Below are 19,903 nucleotides of genomic sequence, written 5' to 3'. Positions count from 1 at the left end.
GTCACCCGGTCCACCCTTAACTGATGCCACCTTCATTGTTCATTCGTTTGCCTTTTCGAGTGAAGAGCTGGGATTTTGCAACACATCAGGTTTGTTTGACTGTGATGTCATTTTTAAGAAGGAATTGCGTTAGGCGAAGACTTTTCTTTGGGAGTGTCTAAAAACAATAAAAGAAGCTGAGAAAAGTGAATTAGAAACATGGCACACCTTTGTACTCAAAGAAATGTTTGTCATAGTCACTGTCAGCCTGGCACCTCTTGAAGGTTATGCTGCACTCAAAAAGCTGTAAGGAGTTTTAGGCATTCAAGCTGTGATTGTAACTTACAATGCAACTGTTCTTTCCCCCTGGCAGCTGTCTCTGAATTGGCTAAGAAGTATAGACAAGATACGTATATAGCTGCACATTATGCCTACTTGACATTAATTGTTACATGTACGGGCTTTTAAAGTTAGGTTTAGGGCAAGGTTGTGCTGCTAGTTTACCTCCGCTACTAGTTACCTTAAGAGGGCACTTCAAGACCCTTACCAAATTAGTATGTAATGTGAAAGTGTGGTCTAGGCAAAGTCAAAGACAGTTATGGTTTCAGATAATCTTCAGAAAAAGAAACTGAACATGTTGTATATCGTGTCTATTTTATATAGGAGAGAGCTGACAGAGTTCAAAGAGGACTTTAATTCTTGGCCTTGGCAACAGTGAAATAGTAAAACAGCATAAAGTCATTATGTATGGTACACATAAGGAACAGATTTCATACAGAGGCACACGTTTTCTTATCATTTCTTTAAATACACAGACTAGTTGTTTGGTGTTTTTAATATAAATTTAATGTTTATTACTGTTGATTTCATATTATTATTTATAAATGGTATTACAACAATTTTTTATGATAGTGACGAGGATAGGCTTTAATCGTTGTAATGGTAGTACATGTATCTAAGTCCCAAAAGGTCCAAAATTCTTATCCCGTTTTCACCTTCAAAAATATAGGTAAAGTTTTCCAGCATGTGAGATCATCTTCTACCGTTTTAAGAAGACAAATATATTTTACCTGTACCCAGTCTGAGAGATTTATACCTAAATATCTAATGTTACCTGACTGTAGTGAAGTGGTGAAGGTGTTCTGAAAATTACAACTTAGAGGCAGAAGTGAATTGAAATTCACAACTAAGCATTCAGACCACGAGTCCGCTTGCTAAAACTGACTGACGGGGTATCAAAAAATGAAATAAAAAAAATAAAAAAATAATAATAAAAATGAAGAAAAACACACTCTCCCTGGTCTCTGAAACATTAATTAAGGATTAATCATCCATTTATTATTGTCACATAGGTTATGCATATGGTTCAAATAGATCTGCAGTTGAAAATTTATGAGCAAATTCTCATCCTGGGTCAAAATTGACCTGGACCATATGCAGGCATCAAATATGAACACTATGTAAGGGTTATAACGGTGTTATGTTTTCATCTTCATGTAAACAATTCTGCAGTCATACAATGATGTCACAAGCTGTTAACATGAGCATTTTTCCGTGCCTTAAAGCTAATCAAGATAATAATCATCACATCATTTGTCAGTCTTGTTATTATTAATCTGCTGAGCAACATGAAAAGTTGGAAATCAATGAATAACCCCCCGCCCCCAATGTAAACTCCTGAAAGGAAGGTTTTGGGAGCCTCTTGAAAAACAAGAACTACTTTAGCACGGCAAAGAAGTTTCTGCTTTGCCTGTAATGCTATGCTAAATGCCTTTCACTGGTAAAGTACTTTTAAAGCTTAACAGTCCAAAGTGCTTTAGAGTGTGTTTCTCATTCAACCTTTTACGCCCACACATTGTCACAAAGCAGTAATGGCTGCAGAGCTTTCAGGGGGTCCACCATCTTACCCAAGGTCATCTTGGGATGTGGAGGGGACTAAATTACCAGTGCTTTGTTTACTGGACCCTGTAGCATCTGAACCACAGTCAGTAACATTTTCCACACTATGTATAGTGAAGTCTTCTCTGTTTATTGAATTCTTGTATCCAGTGGTATCAGGAAGAATATTGTTACATGACTTTCATTGGGGTTTTACGCTTCATTAATTGCTCTCTTAATAGGATTAGGCTTTATTCAGCATTCATTTACCTATCAATCAGTGAAAACCAACTCAACCAGTCAGTGGTCATGTCTGTTGCATAAAAGTGAGTGGGCATCCACTCCCTTCCGGTTCACATATTCCTAGAAGCAGGCATCCCACATGTGCCATCAGGTAGGTCAAAGGTTTTCAGATCATGCCACTTTGCTGAAGGATGGGTTTTTGTCATGTGTCAAAGCAGAAAATGTCATCTTTTTTATTGTGCATTCATCTTTATATAAAGAATTCTTTACTCTACTGGAACAGCTAATCACGTTAAATATAACGGGGTACAGAGTTTGTAACTTTAACTGTCCAAAACAAGCAAAAAGTCCCAAAACATTCGTCCAGCTTTCTCCTCTTATCCAATTCATGGTCACGAGGGTGCCAGCTGCCATAGAGGAAGAGGGCTGTCGCAGGGTCAACAACACAGACAACCATTCAAACTTCTTCTTAACTTATTCATTTTCCATATGTTAAAAAACAATGAACTTTTTAACATAATTAAGATGAAAAATACTAAAGAGAACAAGAAACTAGCTCAGTTTCTCAAACTGTCATATTTTCCAATAGTGGAAAAAATTTTAAGTGGATGTTTGATTTCACCTGCTCTGACGTTGGCTTCTGGTTAAACATTTGACATGATTGATGCTAGTGCAGCAGGGAGGTGTGTCGTCACTGTCTTACCGAGGATTAACCTGTTTTGTGTGAAAGTGGGAGAGGCACAGGTGAAAATTTGTTACTAACTAAAATCGTTGAAACAGGAGACAATGTCAGTTTTTGCATAACTTATCCGATATAGTTCATACCAAGAGTGACAAGAAAAATTTATTTTCTCTCGTAATATTTAAAAGGCTGCTTGTGCCATGCCTAAATAATTTCTGTTGTTGCTTCAGCGTCTGGAGAAATATCTGGCCCGACTGCTCCATGTGCAACAGAAAGGCGTGTCCCCTGAGTCTTAGCCAAGTATTTAAAGCAGCTCCGAAGTTGGAGCTTGTTTAAGAAAGAGAAAGGCACATTGAAGACAAGGTTTCTCCCTCCAGACTGCATTTCTTTCACATTTCTTCTCAAACTGAACTGAGTGAGTTTGAACTCTATACTTGCTATGTAGCTCAGACAGATTTACACTTTGTGTTCCTAACAATGTTTACTGTATTTAGCTCACATTCATTCAATTGTTCTTCTAAACATTAGTTTTTTCAACCAAGTAATTCATTAATAGGGAAAAGGAGTATGGCTCTAACGCAGTTACGTATTGCTACCTCAGTTGCCATGTCAGGATTGTGTATTAATGAAAAAATAATGAAAAGGTTCATTGACATTTCTATTTCCTGCGAAATTAGCTCTTGCTGTCAATCAGTTTTTTACATTAATGTATTTTTCTTCACAGGGAATTCCTCAAAAAATATCTGTATGCTGTACATATTAGATATGATTCACAGTAGCACCTTAATAGCTATTAGATTTGCCAAATTACGCATAACAGTTCAATAAATACAGTGATCATTTCCTGTGAGTTTAATTGTAATGCGAAATAGATATCAGAACTTCTCCTTGTGTTTCAAAACAAACGGTCCTGTGGTCAAAGAGGTCATGAGTGCAGCTGTGGATGCTTACTGCTCAGCACCCTCCTGAAGGAAAATACCCAGCTTTAATAAATAACACTCGGGTCTTTTACATCAACTGCTAAAGTCATGAGGGTAAACTAAGAATCTGACATTTGACTATCATTAAATAAATGCCAGTTTCAGTTGCTCATTGGTTCAGTCATCTAAGATGTGCCACTGCCAGCCAGAGAAAATATGCTCTGATTAGTTAGAGTGTAAAACAGCAGCTGAAGAAGTAATGACAATCGGCTGTCTCCTTCTCACTGATGGGGAGCTTCATGAAAGTTCCCCTTATCTCAAAATTTTACATTTGACAGATTATTTAATATAACACCATCCTGCAAGCAAACTAACAGGAGCTATGTCTATTCTGTGTGTCTCCTAAACCTATAGTAGGCCCTCATACAGGCCTACTATACAGATGTAACTTATTAAGTGTCAAGTGGAGGGTGAAAAAACAGCTTAATTTAACGTTTTAGCCATTCTGCTGGCATGGGATTTTTACTATACTAAATCAACAAACAATAAAAGTGTGCTGGTCAGCACTGTTACCCCAGTAACGTTCAAGGTTCAAGCCTCTGTGCACGTGCATTCTTTCTTTTGGTAAGTTCACAGATGTGAATGTTCAGTTAAGTGGTGATTCTAAACTGGACATAGGTGTGGTGGTGAGGTTGAATGAGTTTGCCTGGGCTACTGCCCTCTAACCAGATAAACATCCAAATGGATTTATTTCCAAAAACCAAGTTAAGCATATCTTATATGTTGTTGTGCCGCTGCGTGATTAACTAAATTTTGCAGAACAATAGTCTAGTTCATCACAAAAATCTGGATATGAAGTTCATAAAAGGTTTCTGGGGCTCTTTATCACGGTCTTGTTATTATCCTTAAATTTCTAGTTTTGAGAATATGTGTTGTTTTCTAAAAGAAAGGAAAGTATAGACAATGAGTACATTTATCCATTCACCCATCCATTCTCTTCTGCTTATGCTTAGCAGGGTCGCGGGCAGGCTGTAATCTATCCCAGCTATTATAGAGCGAGTGTATCGAGAGTAATTAGTAAGTGCTGTCATCTAGAATATAGATTTTGTCTGGTCCATTGTACCCACTGTGGGCCAATCTCGATGGATAACTTTTATCGTATTCGATTCTTTTGTTTTCAACAAATATATGCAAAGCTATTGACATTTACGTTAGCTCCTGCTATTCAGTGCAGGAGGATTTTCTGCAATTATTTTAGGTTATTTGCATGCTTATTTTTAGATAACTTTATAACTTTGTAAATGTGTCGATATTCTTTTTTTTTTTTACTAGAAATGATGACTTGAATGGATGACCCATCTTGAATTAACTTATAACAATTTCAAACATTTTAAAAAGAAGTAGCGTTTTAGCAGACCTTTCAGCACATGCTGTTAAAATGCTCTGTAGGCAAAAAGGATCTTCAGTTTCTCTAAACAAGAATGAAAACAGTTGTGTTTTTATATGTTTATACTTATTTAGTTAGAAAATTAGTTCAACAGCTGAAGCTTTACATTGTTTGTGTCAAATTAAACTCTTTAAACAGAGAAAATATCAGTAGAATACAAGTCTGCTAAAACTGTAATGGCACAACATTGTAGGTATTCTGGTTACTTCTCTTGAACCTTGATTGAACAAATTGATTTGCCGTATTGACTGTAGAAAAAGGGGGGAAAAAACCACTGTATCTTTAATAAATGTAGCTGTGTGGAGTACAATATATATACACATACATATATTTTTAAAAAGTGTTTTGTTGCTAGGCAATAAATCAGTTTCTGTGTGTGTAGATACATGTGTGTCTTTGTTTCTACGTTGTTTTGTTAAGCAGTTTTTAGTTGGCTATCTGCCAGCAGTAAATATGACGCCCATTTCCTACCTGGGTGGAGGTGTTTCGTCACCAATGCTGAGGCTGCTTTCAATTTTAACCCCTCAGATTCTCGACATATGAATAAGAACAGAACTCATTGTCAGTCTTATTATTGTTTGAACCTATTTGGTGAAAATGAAACAGTCGCTGATGTCGAGGAATGTAAAGTGTGGGTGTGAAAGGCTTTTAGAAGGTTTATAGTATTTCTTCGAAGGAAGAAAAATGTGCAAGACAAATCAGAGTGAAGTGAGCAAAGCACAGAGAGAGGGAGTGAAATGGTTGTGATGATTGTAGTTCACCTGAGAAATGTACCCTGTGTGTAATGTTTCTTCTTAAGAGGTGACAAACGACTGTGTTCTTTGAAATTTGCAATGACAAAATTCTTTGTCATTGCACAGCTGTGGATAAGAACATGTGCTCAGTTCCCCAGAGGACCACCCAAATGCTTTCACAGACTCATAAATCAGCTTCAGAGGATCAGCTACAGAAGTCTCCTGTGGGTAGCCTACTGCAGAGTCAAAACACCCCTCCTAAGTCTTGCCGGGGGGGGGGAATCATTCTTTGTGCATACAGAACTAAGTTGAACAAAGTAGTTTAAAGATTTAGAGACAGACTAGGCTGAATCAAAACACACATTTGAGTTTCTCCTTGAAAACAAATCAATGATTCATAAATGAAGGAACGAATATTCCTCACAGTTTTTGGTTCATAATGATGTGATAGCATCGTTAGCTCCTACAAATTTGTGGATGTAATTAAAAGCTCCCATTCCACCACATTTTCAAGGTTGGTGCTCCATTTCAGAATCAGAAAGGGTTTTATTGCCAAATGTTGAGCAGGTTTACAGCATTGGGAAATTGCTGCGGTACTTAGTGCAAAACATACTGTAAGACAACACTTAAATAAACATAAGTGATGATCAGTGCAAAAATGGAACAGATGCAGAGAACACAGTATAGAGTCATGTGTTTGTGGTGTGAACAGTCATATGGTTATTGTTCATGAGTCCAACAGCAGGGGGGAAGAAACTGTTCTTATGGTGAGAGGTTTTGGTCCAAATGGACCAGAGCCTTTTGCCTGAGGGGAGCAGGTCAAACAGACTGTGTCCAGAGTGAGAAGGGTCAGCTGTGATCCGAGCTGCACGCCCCAGTGTCCGGGAGGTGTAAAGGTCCTGCAGAGATGGGAGTCTGCAGCCAATCACCTTCTCAGCATAGCGCACAACATGCTGCAGTCTCTGTTTGTCCCTGATAGTGGCTCCAGCGTACCACACGGTGATGGAGGAGGTGAGGATGGACTCGATGATTGCAGTGTAGAATTGCATCATCGTCTGTGTTGGCAGGTTGAATTTCTTCAGCTGCCTCAGGAAGTACATCCTCTGCTGGGCCTTCTTCATGATGGAGGTGATGGTGGGCTCCCACTTGAGGTCCTGGGTGATGGTGGTACCCAGGAAGTGGAATGAGTCCACAGTGGTGATGAGGGTGTCAGTCAGGATGATGGGGGGGAGTGGGGCTGTGTGCTTCCTGAAGTCCACAATAATCTCCAGACGTTCAACCACCCTCCTGTAGGCAGACTCATCCCCGTTGGAGATGAGTCCAATCACTGTCCAATTTGACTCATAAAGAGGCGATCGTGGTCAGCAATATGCTCAGGTAGACTCTGGCATTTAAAAAATGTTCAGTCAGTATTAAGGGGGCCTGAGGTGTGTTACGAAAATATCACGCACACTATGACATTATTACCAGCAGCATGAATTGTTGTTTCAAGGCAAGATAGATCATGGACGTTTTCATGTTGTTTACACCGAATGTTGCAGCAGAAATCCAGACATGTTTCTCCAGTTAATAGACATTCTTATGGATAATGGTAATGGATAATGAATATTCTCCATTTAAAAGCAGCCATTCAGTCGTTCAGATGGTTAGCTAAGATAAAGAAATTGTTGAAAGACTATCTGTAAGCAGTCAAGCAACACTGAAATCACTGACTATAACCAATAAACAGTAGAAATGGTTGCAGTTTAATATGAATAACATGTAATATTTATAATACTTTCTTGAGATTACCATGCCATTACCATTTTCTTCTTTTTCCCTGCCCAGATGTTGCACTCTGGGAAATAATATGTTAGGGTAGAGTTTCACTGCAAGATTATGTTCCGGTTTTTTAAATTTATTTCAAAGGACTTAAATCAGCAATTTCTCACACTGAAGCAAAGACATGATGCATAGAATCCATCAGTAATGAGCCGGTGAGCTTAGATCATAAGATACTGAAGCTTTGATGGATTAAAAATACTGCTGAACTTAGCTGATGAAAAGACCCTTCTTGTCTTTGTTCACAGTGACAATGGATTACCTTTTAGATCGCTTACTTGGTACCTTGATCATTTATGACCATTTTATGAACAGTTGTGAAAAGAAATATATGCATAGAAGCATTTGTAAAGGCTGGGATGTTAACTATTATTAATACCAAAGTCATTGATTATCTAATTGTTGTTCTTTATCATTTTTTTCTCTCCAGAATGCCTGCAGAGAGGCGATCAGCAAGAGGCAGATCTGCAGTAGGTCGCTTTCCATCTGTCACTTTTGGATTTGGGGAGGACACAGAGGCAGAAAAAGAAGAGCCAAAGGAAAACAATGTTAAAAAAGGAAATGCATGCAAGGAGTGGCTGCGTAAGGTCTGCCCATGCTGCTGTCCCAAGCATGATGATGCCATAGACACTGAGGTCACGCTGGCTGATGGGCCGGGTAAGGAGGACGGGGGAAACGATGAGAAACCTGTGCCTGGTGACAAAGAGCTTGACGGTGATTAGAGAGACTCCATATAGCCACTGTTTACCCCCCCCCCCAAAAAAGAGAAGAAATGCCAACAATATGAAATACTTCAACGTGTCCTATGTTTTTTCTTTTCTTTTCTTCAGAAGTCCTTCTCAAAGTGAAGTCAATAGACCTCCTGAAAAGCAAATCAGGGGCGAATCGCACAGAGCATCACACTCATCTCTACCAAAGTGATAATTTAATCATCCGCAGGGGGCAGAGTTTTGAGATGTGGATAACCTTATCTCGACCTTTCAACCCCTCCTCCGATGAGCTTCATCTCGACCTTAAAACAGGTTTGTGAGAAGTGAATGGAGACTTTTATAAAAGTAATACATGTTATAGTGTTGTTTTGTTTTTTGGGGCAACAGAAAATTTCTAATTTGACTGAATTTCATCCAAGACTAGCCTGAAATATTTAGAGCCAGAGTATGAAACTGGATGGGAAGGATCCAAACTGGTCACAACATACTCACATGTTTTCCTGAAATCTTGTGCAGAGCAGCACATGATACAGTGCATATAGTGGGGAGCCTGTTCTAATATAGTCTACTGTGAATAGGAATGAATGGAGCTAAATTGCTTTTTCTTTTTTCTTTTTTCTACATGCACTTCCAGACAAAGCAGCCCCATTTTTAATTGTTTGTAGTTACAGTATTGATTATATTCCTGAACTGAACTGAAACTCAATGAAATGCAGTGAAATTTTGTTTTCTTATTCTCCTGTGAAGTATTTCTTTTCTGCAGTAGTTAAGCACCAAGATGCATCCATAAACCAGATGATATTACTTCTCAAATAATTACAGTAAAATAGGAGATCACTATCAGCAACAGCTGCCTGTGTTATCTGAAGTCAAGGCACGGTATTTAAATTAAAAAATCCACTGGACAGCTTTGTAAAGTTAAGTTAGCCCTAGAAACTACAATAGTTGTTTGTTTCTTTTGCAGGCTCCAAACTTGTTCTCACAGCTGAAATTGGGCATTTTAACATGGGAATGCATACATGCTGACTTGTTTTTAGTGCCAATTTCAAGAAGTTGCTGGGGATTGCATCAAAGGTTTTGGACTGCAGGTCTTATAGGGCCCATTCATTCATTATAAATGGCTCTCCGGAGAGTAGAAGCTCTCTAATTTACAAAAAAAGGACATTTTTTCTTTTATGCTCACATCTTGTACTGTGTTTTTTTTGCTGATTGTGTGTTGAGGCTGCATAGATGTGTGAAATAGATACTTATAGATATATGGGAAGGCTGTGGATGAGAGAAGGGGATTTTTTAGTTCAGATTGCTATGGTAACAGTTGGGGTTGCTATGGTCCTGGGAGAGTGTTTTACAGATGCAGTCTTCAGTCCTGCTGATACTAGAGATCCCTTCTACTGAGAATTCACTATCACTGCTGCCACTGCCAGCTGCATGAGCCTCGGACGCCACCTGTTTACCCAGTGTGCATGCCTGTCTCTGCACACTGCTTGTGAGAATTGAATGCTGTCAGACAGGGAAAACCAATATAGATCTTACAATTACAGCTGTGTGTGATAGCAAGTTAGGGACACTTAAGTAGAATAATTACAGTGCTGCTGCTACAGAAAAGGTGGGCTCTATAATGCACTGTTTAATGAAAGGTTTTGTTTTGGTAAAGTGACAGAATAATAATGTATACATTTTAAAATCTAGATTTTGCATTTAGAGGGAAAAAATATATAGTTCTAACTTATTTTATCCATAATTTGAGACAAAAACAACAGCGACATTCAACGTGAACACTAATTTAAAAAGCCATCTGTAATACCACCAATAAGCAGGAGAACAAAAGCAGCAGACAATGCCAGTTTTTATGCTTTTGAAAACCATAACACCGCTCTCCAGAATGGCACTGCATTACTAACTAAATTGCCCCCAGCTCTCTGTTTTCAGGCATGCTTACAGTACCCTATATTCAGTCTAAAGACTGTACCCTGAGACACATCAGACACACAGCACAAAAGCTAATCACAGCACAGCCTAAAACGACACACTGTTTTAAATAGTCGAGGAGTTTTTTAGGCGAAAGAGAGTGACAGTTGACAGATGCTCTGACCTTTTGGTTCGGAAGCCCTGCAAAAAATTTTAAGGAGGTGATTCTCGTCACACCTGACAAAATGAAAGTGTCAGGCACAGTGAACTGCACGTTGACAGTTTTTTCTCCTCTGTTCTTTCCCCCTGTAAGGCAGAGAAAAGGCCTGGCAGTAAACAAAAGGGTTAATACACCCTGGAACTATCAAATCTCAATATTTCTAGGAATAGTTGTCTTTAGAATCTTTAGCCAGCAGCTGTTTACTGTTGCTTTGCAGAAATGCAGGCCGTGCGCAGCAGGAAACCATAAACTGAAGATACAAAACAAGAGTGTAAGAATGTCAAGTTGTGGCAGTTACTCATCAATTAGGAGTAAACTCTTTAACAATTATCATCAGACTTTTTGGGTTTTGCTCATTTATACCCAGAAGTGTCTGAAAATGTCATGGCCATCTGCTAATTACAGTTCTTTTGTGCACTGGTATAATTTATGTCCCAATTATTGAGCAATAGCCACCGAAAACAGAAGGCTTCATCAACTGGTCTCCTTGAATATCTACAGCACTTATCATGCATATTTATCCGTTAGATTTAACAAGCTTGTCGAATTATAAAGGAGTCTTGCTCCTTTCCAAGGATATTTTTTCATTCTTGGACTCAGCTACAGAGGCCTTAGTAACTCTTTCTTGATTCTTAGTTTAAAATATCCCAATTTATCTTATCATGAGTTATGTTGAACCCCAACATTTCATCCACTGTTTGGGAAAAAACAACAACAAAAAAGCTGTATTAACTTTTCTCCTTTCCTGGTAACATCCCTTTAAGTCAATTTTCTTCTGATTGGCAGCCTCATGAAAACAGAAGGTTTAGACAGCAGGTGGGAGGGGCTTATGTGTTCACACTCAGAGCTGTGCGCCTGAGAGTGTTATGTTTTTCTCCCTCTGTTTCTCTCTTGCTCTCTTTTGTTTTTATAAAAGAAAATCATAAAGTCTTCCCTGAACCAGAGTTAGAGTCTCGAGTAGCTGTCACTGGGTTAGAGTCCCTCAGTGGTTATGTAAAGGTGTAGTCTTTGTCCATGTTAATGAACTTGCTATCTTTATCACTCGTGGTGGCTAGTGGTGCACAGCTGCTGCTTTCCCATCAGCCAGTAAGTCATTATGGCGTCCTGGCATCTCCTGTCTGTTTTTTCCCTCCCTCTTGGTCACTATAATGCAGAGGCAACTACTTTTTTCTTAACAATGGCCGTTTCATTCATTTTCCTCATGTCTTTGCGAGCCGCTTTCGATTCCTTTTGTCACACAAAATCAGTGGCCTGTCTGTCCATGACTGAATCAGATAAACATCTCAGGGTGAAACTGGAGAAAAGCAAATCAGTTCTCTTAAGGCATTTGAAAACACAGTCAAGACAAGGTCACACCCACTGAGGGTAGAGAGTGATAGCCATGGAAAGCTGTTGTTTTCCACAATCACTTTAGAAGGAGAGCTCCTTAATGTGGCAACAAATTGAACATTTCAGCTGTTTGTACTGTGGGAAATTGTGAGTTTATATATTATAGAAAACACTATTTTTTTGTTGTCTTTGAAGATCAAGCTTTCTTTTGATAATGATGAGGCCACACTAACTTCAAACGTCAAGATAGTGCAGTAACAGTGAAGCTGAAAACATGGAGACTTTTATAGTACAGCTGGTCTGAGATCAAATGCTGTCATGCAAGGTGTGTGTGTGTGTGTGTGTGTGTGTGTGTGTGTGTGTGTGTGTGTGTGTGTGTGTGTGTAGACAGCTTGTCAGGACAGAGCTTTCTGTGTTCCTTCTTTTTAGTTTCTGTTGTTCAAACATACTCTGGGAATGCAGGTGTGGTTTTAATTGAGGGAAGTGATTCTTAAAAAAAAAGCACAGTACCTGTTTGGGCATGTTATGAATAACAGCCAGTAACACTTTTTTTCTTTTCTTTTTCACCTACTAAGGTCCATTGGCAGTAGTGGCAAAGGGAACTCATGTAATCATCCCACTGGTGGCGAAGCTGGAGGGTGATCGCTGGGAGGCTGCTGTTGTGAAACAGGAGGACAAAAAGATAAAACTGTTGGTGAATTCTCCAGCCACAGCCGTCATTGGCCGATATCAACTCACAGTGGAAACAAATAATCAAAATGGATCGGCAAGTTCCACACATGACCCTGCCAATGACATCTACATATTGTTTAACCCCTGGTGTCAAGGTAAATATGGACATCTTATGGTTAATTTATACTTCTGGAATGAATCTATGCAGAGCCTATAATGCAGCCTATGCAAGTGGCCAACCCTGCTACCAGTATTTATACCTGTGTGGGTTGTGGGTGGTGATGGTGATGTGCAGTTACATTTCTAAGTTGGTCCACGTCAGGCTATTGTGTAGGTTATTGTGTAAATTTAATACAGAATTTGAATTGCATACTTGGAGTTTTTTGGAATAAAGTCCTCTGGCATAGTGTTAAATAAGAAAATCAAATTCTCATATTGAGAATGGCAAATAAAAAAAAATTATTAAATCACCTAGTGTATCATATTTGATACATACAGTTTCTTGTGAGTTTTTTGTGACTTCAAAATCATCAGTGTGATTTTTTCCCCCTGAAAAATCTAAAGAAGTTACACAACAAGAAAAAAAAAGCCAGATGTATCAAATACAACACAAATTAAAAATCATATATGGAAATTACTTTTTTTTTTTTTAAACAAATTAGTTTTTTGTTTAGGCTTTAAAGGGTTAGTTTTTGTTTGCAGTGTTGTTTGTGGTAGGCTGGTCACTTATGGTGCTACTATCTTTTCTGCTAAATAGCAGTATCTTCCCACAGTTATCACTAAATATAACATGTTCAGGTTATGCTGCTAGCAAGAGTATTTTTCTTGCCAGCATCTCCCTCCTTCTGTTCAGCTTCATCTTCTTATGTTGTAGTGAGTGTATCTTTCCAAAAATACCACACTATTTCTCTGAAATAATGCCCTATACAAAGCAGTGACAGCCCCTAAAATGACAACTACTGAACCTCTCAAAAGTTCAGTACAAAAATTACAAGCGTCACCAGACGACAACAGACGTATGCCATCGTTTCCAAATATATGTGTAGGAGGTGCTCTTATACAACAAGCACAGTATGGATATACCCTTGTCATCAGTTCAAAATAAATCTCCACAGACAGCCTTCAAGAATGACTCAGACAGTTTAATAAAAGACATTTAGAGTGGTAAAAATACCATGAAACTGTGATAGAAAAGAAACCAAATTTAGAAGATAAAGCCTACTTGTAGAGTCTATGCTTCAGAGTGACCTTGTGTTATTTCCAGTTAAAAATTTAGCCTTTCCTATTTTCTGTCAGATGACATTGTGTACATGGATTCTGAAGATGAAAGGCAAGAGTACATCCTAAATGACACTGGACAAATCTACTATGGCACAAAGGATCAAATTGGAGCGAGGACATGGAACTACGGACAGGTGAGGGAGCTCTGAATCTTAATGTTTAATGACCAAGCTTAGCGGTCGAAACTGACATGGTCTCCTCATGTTTTCCTTTCATTTGATATCAGTTTAATGACAGGATTCTGGCTGCTTGCCTCTTTGTCATGGAAAAGAGTGGAACTTCTCCATCTGGGTGGGGTGACCCAGTTAATGTGGTGCGAATCATCTCAGCAATGGTGAGACGGGATCCCAACTAACAACGACATCACTGGACATACAACAAACAGTAAAATGTGTTAAACCGCATATGCCATATCATAGTCCCCTAAACGCAGGCAGTGGCTGAAAGCTGGAGTGGATACCAAGTGACCAAATGGTGGCTGCACACTATGGATTAAATGCAAATGCAAAAAACAAATGTCCAGATTTGAATTAATAAACAGAAAACCTAGCTAACTTAAGGTATTTCGGGTATTGTCCTTAAAGTCAACCATGAAAACATGAAACACTTCCTTTATTTCTCAGGTAAACTCCCCTGATGACCAAGGTGTTTTGGAGGGAAACTGGTCAGGAGATTATTCAAATGGAACTTCTCCAACAGTGTGGAGTGGAAGTGTAGAAATCCTCGAGGAATACCACAAAAAGAATGGAAGCCCTGTTAAATATGGCCAATGCTGGGTCTTTGCTGGTGTAGTCACTACAGGTTAGACTTTTTTCAGCTTACAATATGTTTATTTGATCAAACTAAGTGGCTGATACGATATTAAACCCATTGTCTTCTTTTCAGTTTTACGGTGTTTAGGCATTCCCACCCGAACCGTGACCAACTTCAGCTCAGCACATGACACAGATGTTTCATTGACAACAGATGTGTACCTGGATGAGAACCTGGAGCCTATAGAGAACCTCAATGTGGACTCAATTTGGTATGTTCACCATATGTCACATTTACCTTGACTTACAAAGAAGGAAGTTAAGCGTTGCATGACTCTAGTGGCTTAATCTAAAGTTACTCCTCAGTGGTACAAGCAACCAGTATTTGGAAACAACTAAAAGATAAGTGGTATAGCCTAATAATTTAAGTCTGACGATACAAAGATGGCAACATCAGCACATGTGTCTTCATTTATACATTGGTATGTGGTTGATTTACTTTAAAATTGTTACAACAGGTTTTAAAAACTACCCACAGAAACCTCATAGTACTTGACAGATTTACGCAGAACTAAAATTTCCACAGCTGTTTTCACTATAACTTTAGTTTACCAACCATAATTGTTTTCTGAAGGAACTTCCATGTGTGGAATGACTGCTGGATGGCTCGTAAGGACTTACCTCCTGGCCACGGAGGATGGCAGGCTGTCGACGCAACGCCTCAAGAGACCAGCCAGGGCACCTACTGTTGTGGCCCTGCTTCTCTCGCCGCTGTGCGCTATGGTCAGGTCTACCTGAAACGTGACACAGCTTTTGTGTTTGCTGAGGTTTGTGAAATATTCTTCTTTACTGTGTTTTGGGAAGGTAGAAGACATTTATCATAGTAGATATGAAAACACTGTATACTGATAAGGATTCATATGGCACGCATTAAATATATGCATGACAGCTTCCTTTGTGGTGGGGACTTTATTTTCTAACCCCATCTCTCTCTCATGGTCTGTCTCATCGATATCTCAGGTGAACAGTGATAAAATCTACTGGCAGAAGAATGCAGATGGGACCTTCACTCAAATATACAGTGAGAAAAAGATTGTGGGCATCTCCATCAGCACCAAAGCAGTTGGCTCTAATGAACGCAGTGATATCACCCACCTTTACAAACATCCTGAAGGTAGCATCAAACAAAAAAGCAGACACTTACTTAGACTTAAAGGAGATCACAAAAAAATTTAAAAAGAGCTATAACTGAGATATTATTGTTGGATAACTTATTCAATTATCTCAATATTTCTTGTCATTCTCAGGCTCAAATGAGGAACGCATTGCTGTGGAAACAGCATGTAGCTTTGGCTCCAAAGCAAAAGCTTATTCATCTCCTACAGCTCAGGATGTCTCTTTAGAAGTTACGCTAGATGGTGAAGGTCCTAAAATGGGAAAAGATGCAGAGCTGATGATCACGTTGAAAAACAGCAGTTCACAGCAACGCAGTGTCAGTCTGCACAGCCAGGTGTCAGTCATGTACTACACCGGTGTCCACAAAGCTACAGTCAGAACTGACACGACAGATATAGAAGTACTTCCCAATGAGGGTGAGTGGAGCATTTCATTTTGGATGACTTTTTTTCATCAGCAAGATCACAAGGCTTATCTCACAAGCAGAATAAATATTTTTTCTATTACTTACTGAAGTCTGGATCGTAGTCCTTTTTCCCTCCACCACCATCTCTATGGGCAAGGGCAGACACCTTTTTGAAGAAGCCAATTTCCACTGCGTGACTCCATAGTCTTAAACTTATGAAGAGGGGAAGCCTTTGGGCTCATCTCTGCCGTTACCACTGCATCACCACACAGACATGACACCGAAATATCTGACAATACACGGTCCATTCTTCTCCCACTTGTGAACAAATCCCTAGATTACTTGAATTCCTCCACTCCAGAGAGAAACTCAATCATTCCTAATCCACCGTTTGCAATCCAGTCTTTTCAAGCTGGCTTGAGACTTGGAGATGCTTTCTGCCCTCAGCGGTGCCCATACATTGTATCCATATATGTTATAAAAGGAATCAATGATGACTAGGTGTAGCTTTCCTGTCAATCTTCACTGTATCTGTCCAATAAAGCCCAAAAAAAGCCAAAAAATATATATATTAAAAAAAAAGATTAACTTGATATAATATTATGAAGCTAAATATGTTTGAAAACATCTGCTGACAATGGTTGCAGGTAAATTATTGTAAAAAATTATAATGTACTGGTGCCTAACATTACAATACCAAGTTCTGTCAAATTTTGGGATGATACAGTTGCATTCGCATTCATTGAGGGGATTAAGGAGGCAGAATACAGGAAACCAGTGAGTGACTTTGAGGGGTAGTGTGGGAGGTACCGACTGCACCTGAATAATTACAAACTAAGGAGATGGTGCTGGATTTCTGGAGAAATCCCTTTTTTCCAACAGCCAGTCAACATAGGGTTGGCTGTCATGTCCTGTAGATAGTCATGTGCTATAAGTATACAATAAACTTGACTACACTCTGAACACTAACTTTATCTACAGGAAAGGGCAGGCTAGGTTGTTGGGCTCTAGTTGGACACTGTGGAGGCAATGTTAGAACAGAGATCACTGTCCAGCTTTGAGTCAGTTGTGGACAATACCACCCACCTTCTGCATTCTGCCTTTGAACAGAGGAGGAGTACATTTGCCCAATAATTACTAATAATGGATTGCATTTATATAGCGCTTTTCAAGGCTTTACAATACCACTATTCAGGCAGACTGACAGAAGCGAGGCTGCCATATCGCGCCATCGGCCAACACCAGTAGGCGGTAGGGTAAAGTGGCTTGCCCAGGGACACAACGACCAGGACAGAGAGCCCAGGGATCGAACCGGCGACCTTCCGGTTACAGATGCGATTCCCAGCCACGGTCGCCCCAATACAATTATTTGATTTATTCTCCTCTTTTTATAGAGAGAATGATTTCTTTTATTCTGTTTGTGAGCAACCAGCCACTAATATATATATATATATATATATCACTAATTATAAAGGCCATCTTCACTATTCTGTTGTCTACAGAAAAGACTCTGGAGTGGGCCCTGGAATACAAAGACTACAAGGACAAACTGATGGATCAGGCTGCCCTGATGCTTACAGTATCAGGCAGGGTCACAGAAACACAGCAGATCCTTGCTACTCAGTTCAGTTTCCGACTCAGAACACCAGACCTCATCATTAAAGTAAGCCATGTAGTTAATCAGGTGATTATTACAGGAAAGAAGATTAAGATATAAATCTATATCTAAAGTTGTTTTCTTTCTGTTTTTTTGTCAAATAGCCACTGGGGAAGGCTGTGGTAGGAAAGAAGATGTCAGTAGAGATTTCATTTACTAATCCACTGCCACAAGTGCTGAAAGCAGTGATATTCCATGTGGAAGGACTTGGCCTTCTGACTGCTCGAATGATAAATTATGGGTAAGGAGGAATAATATACTTTATACTGTGTTTTTTTTAAAATACCTTGTCTAGCTATCTCTTTTGTGATTGCTACTGTCATTTCCTGTCCTACCCTCAGAGATATTGGCAGCCACGCTTCTGTGTCTCTCACTGAGCAGTTCGTCCCCACCCTTTCTGGAACGAGAAAATTACTAGCTTCACTGGACTGTAAGCAGCTCACGCAGGTTCATGGTGTGAGTGACATCACTGTGGAGGAGAAAAGCAACGCCCCTCTATAGTGATAATAGAGCCACTTTGAGGCTGAATGCTGACAGTTATTTCCTTTATATAGGCACTGATTGTGTCTTTTTTTCTGCTTTTTGCCTTCTATATGATAAGCCAGTATTTTTTTCACAAAGCACAGTACTGATTTATTTTTGCAGTAGAATATTAAAATTACTTATAACCACGCGTAACCATAAAATATTTGATAACATGGTGGCGTTTATGGGCTGTTACAGAGAATAGACTGTTTCTACAATAAGAAAACCAGTATTAAACTGCATAAAAATGTCCTTACATCTTAATGCTCAAACTCTTGCAACATGCTTCTACACTACATTGAACAAGGCAGCATCCATAAAACCTCTTTGGAACATGTTTGCTCTTGCAAAGGTGACCATGTGGAACCAGAAAGTTTTTATCATGACTTTTTATGAAATCTTATGTAAGCATTGTAAATATCATCATTGTGCTCTGACAGCCGATCAAGCACTATAGCTAGCACTGACATGTATTGATGTATTGAACTAAACTGACAATTACTCACATTTCCTCATCTTGTATGCTTCTAGACTTGCAAAAAAAAAAAAAAAAGAAGTATTGAACATTATTCTAAACCAACCAGTGCAATAGAGACATAATCAACACACCACATAAGCACCTCACGTTTTCTTGGAATATGCAAAAAGTATGCATATGAAAGTATGTGGTTACTATGATTAGGAAACAGTCTGGGGACCCACAGTAGATGCTGAGGTTGGACCATCTGCTGGTTTTAATGAAAGAGATGTGCTTATGTAAAGACTGGCTTAATATTTATGTCTTTGATTCTATTTTTATATATATATTTATTTTGTTTATTATGTGATGCCAAAAGAATCATTTAAATATCAAATCACTACTTAAATGCTATTATATTAATAAAATGCCACTTATTAAAATTATGTCTTATTCTGTGATTTATTGATTTTTAATGTCAGTGTGTGTCCATTGTTATGCAGCTGCTGTCAAAAGTTCTCTGTGTCTCTGCTAAGAATTTTTTTTTTTTCAATGGAAGAGTTGCCAGTGTTAAACTATTTAGCATGTGCTTGAATGTTGTTTGTTGGTGGCAAATAGGCTGGCTGGAGTATTTTTAAAAATCTACTGGGTTTTCCCCATACAACAGTCTCTAGAGTTTACAGAAAATTATACAAAAAAGAAAATATCCAGTGAGTATCCGTTCTCTAGACGAAAATTCTTGATGATGAATGTAGAGAAGAGCGTTCAGGCAGCTTCAAGCCAATGGTAACTCAAATAACTACTTGTTATAATTAAAAGTATGCCAAAGACCATCGGAATGCAAAGAATGCACTCAAACACTGAGTGCTGACTCCCCACAAGGGTGTGTATTGAGTCCACTGCTCTACAGCCTTGGTAAATGGCCTAGTACTTATATAGCTTTTTTTCATTCTAACTGAGCACTCAAACACTCGCACCCATTCATACAAGCTCTTCTCTATACATAAGCACCTTGTCTAACACAGCGTTGGCTTCTCTTTTTGCAAATTGTCTCTTCAACCTTGGCAAAAATCCATTTACACAACATAGCTGTTGCACTTATAGAG

The 19,903-nt window shown here is 38.9% G+C and overlaps 1 protein-coding gene across 1 annotated transcript; it reads left to right on the top strand.

The window, feature by feature from the left end:
- The first annotated feature begins 3,084 nt into the window (after positions 1-3,084).
- On the top strand, positions 3,085-18,937 carry LOC120738823 (protein-glutamine gamma-glutamyltransferase K-like). The gene is made up of 14 exons (XM_040040316.1): positions 3,085-3,197; positions 8,135-8,418; positions 8,535-8,726; positions 12,447-12,698; positions 13,840-13,958; positions 14,051-14,158; positions 14,448-14,625; positions 14,710-14,848; positions 15,211-15,403; positions 15,597-15,750; positions 15,884-16,168; positions 17,661-17,821; positions 17,920-18,056; positions 18,157-18,937. Exons 2-14 carry the CDS (start codon positions 8,136-8,138, stop codon positions 18,314-18,316), a joined length of 2,361 nt encoding a protein of 786 aa, XP_039896250.1. The 5' UTR covers positions 3,085-3,197; position 8,135; the 3' UTR covers positions 18,317-18,937.
- The last annotated feature ends 966 nt before the right edge of the window (positions 18,938-19,903 follow it).

Source organism: Simochromis diagramma, unplaced genomic scaffold (assembly GCF_900408965.1).
Source record: "Simochromis diagramma unplaced genomic scaffold, fSimDia1.1 OVJJ01000026.1, whole genome shotgun sequence".
Lineage (NCBI taxonomy): Eukaryota > Metazoa > Chordata > Actinopteri > Cichliformes > Cichlidae > Simochromis > Simochromis diagramma.
This window is presented reverse-complemented; position numbering and strand designations above follow the sequence as displayed.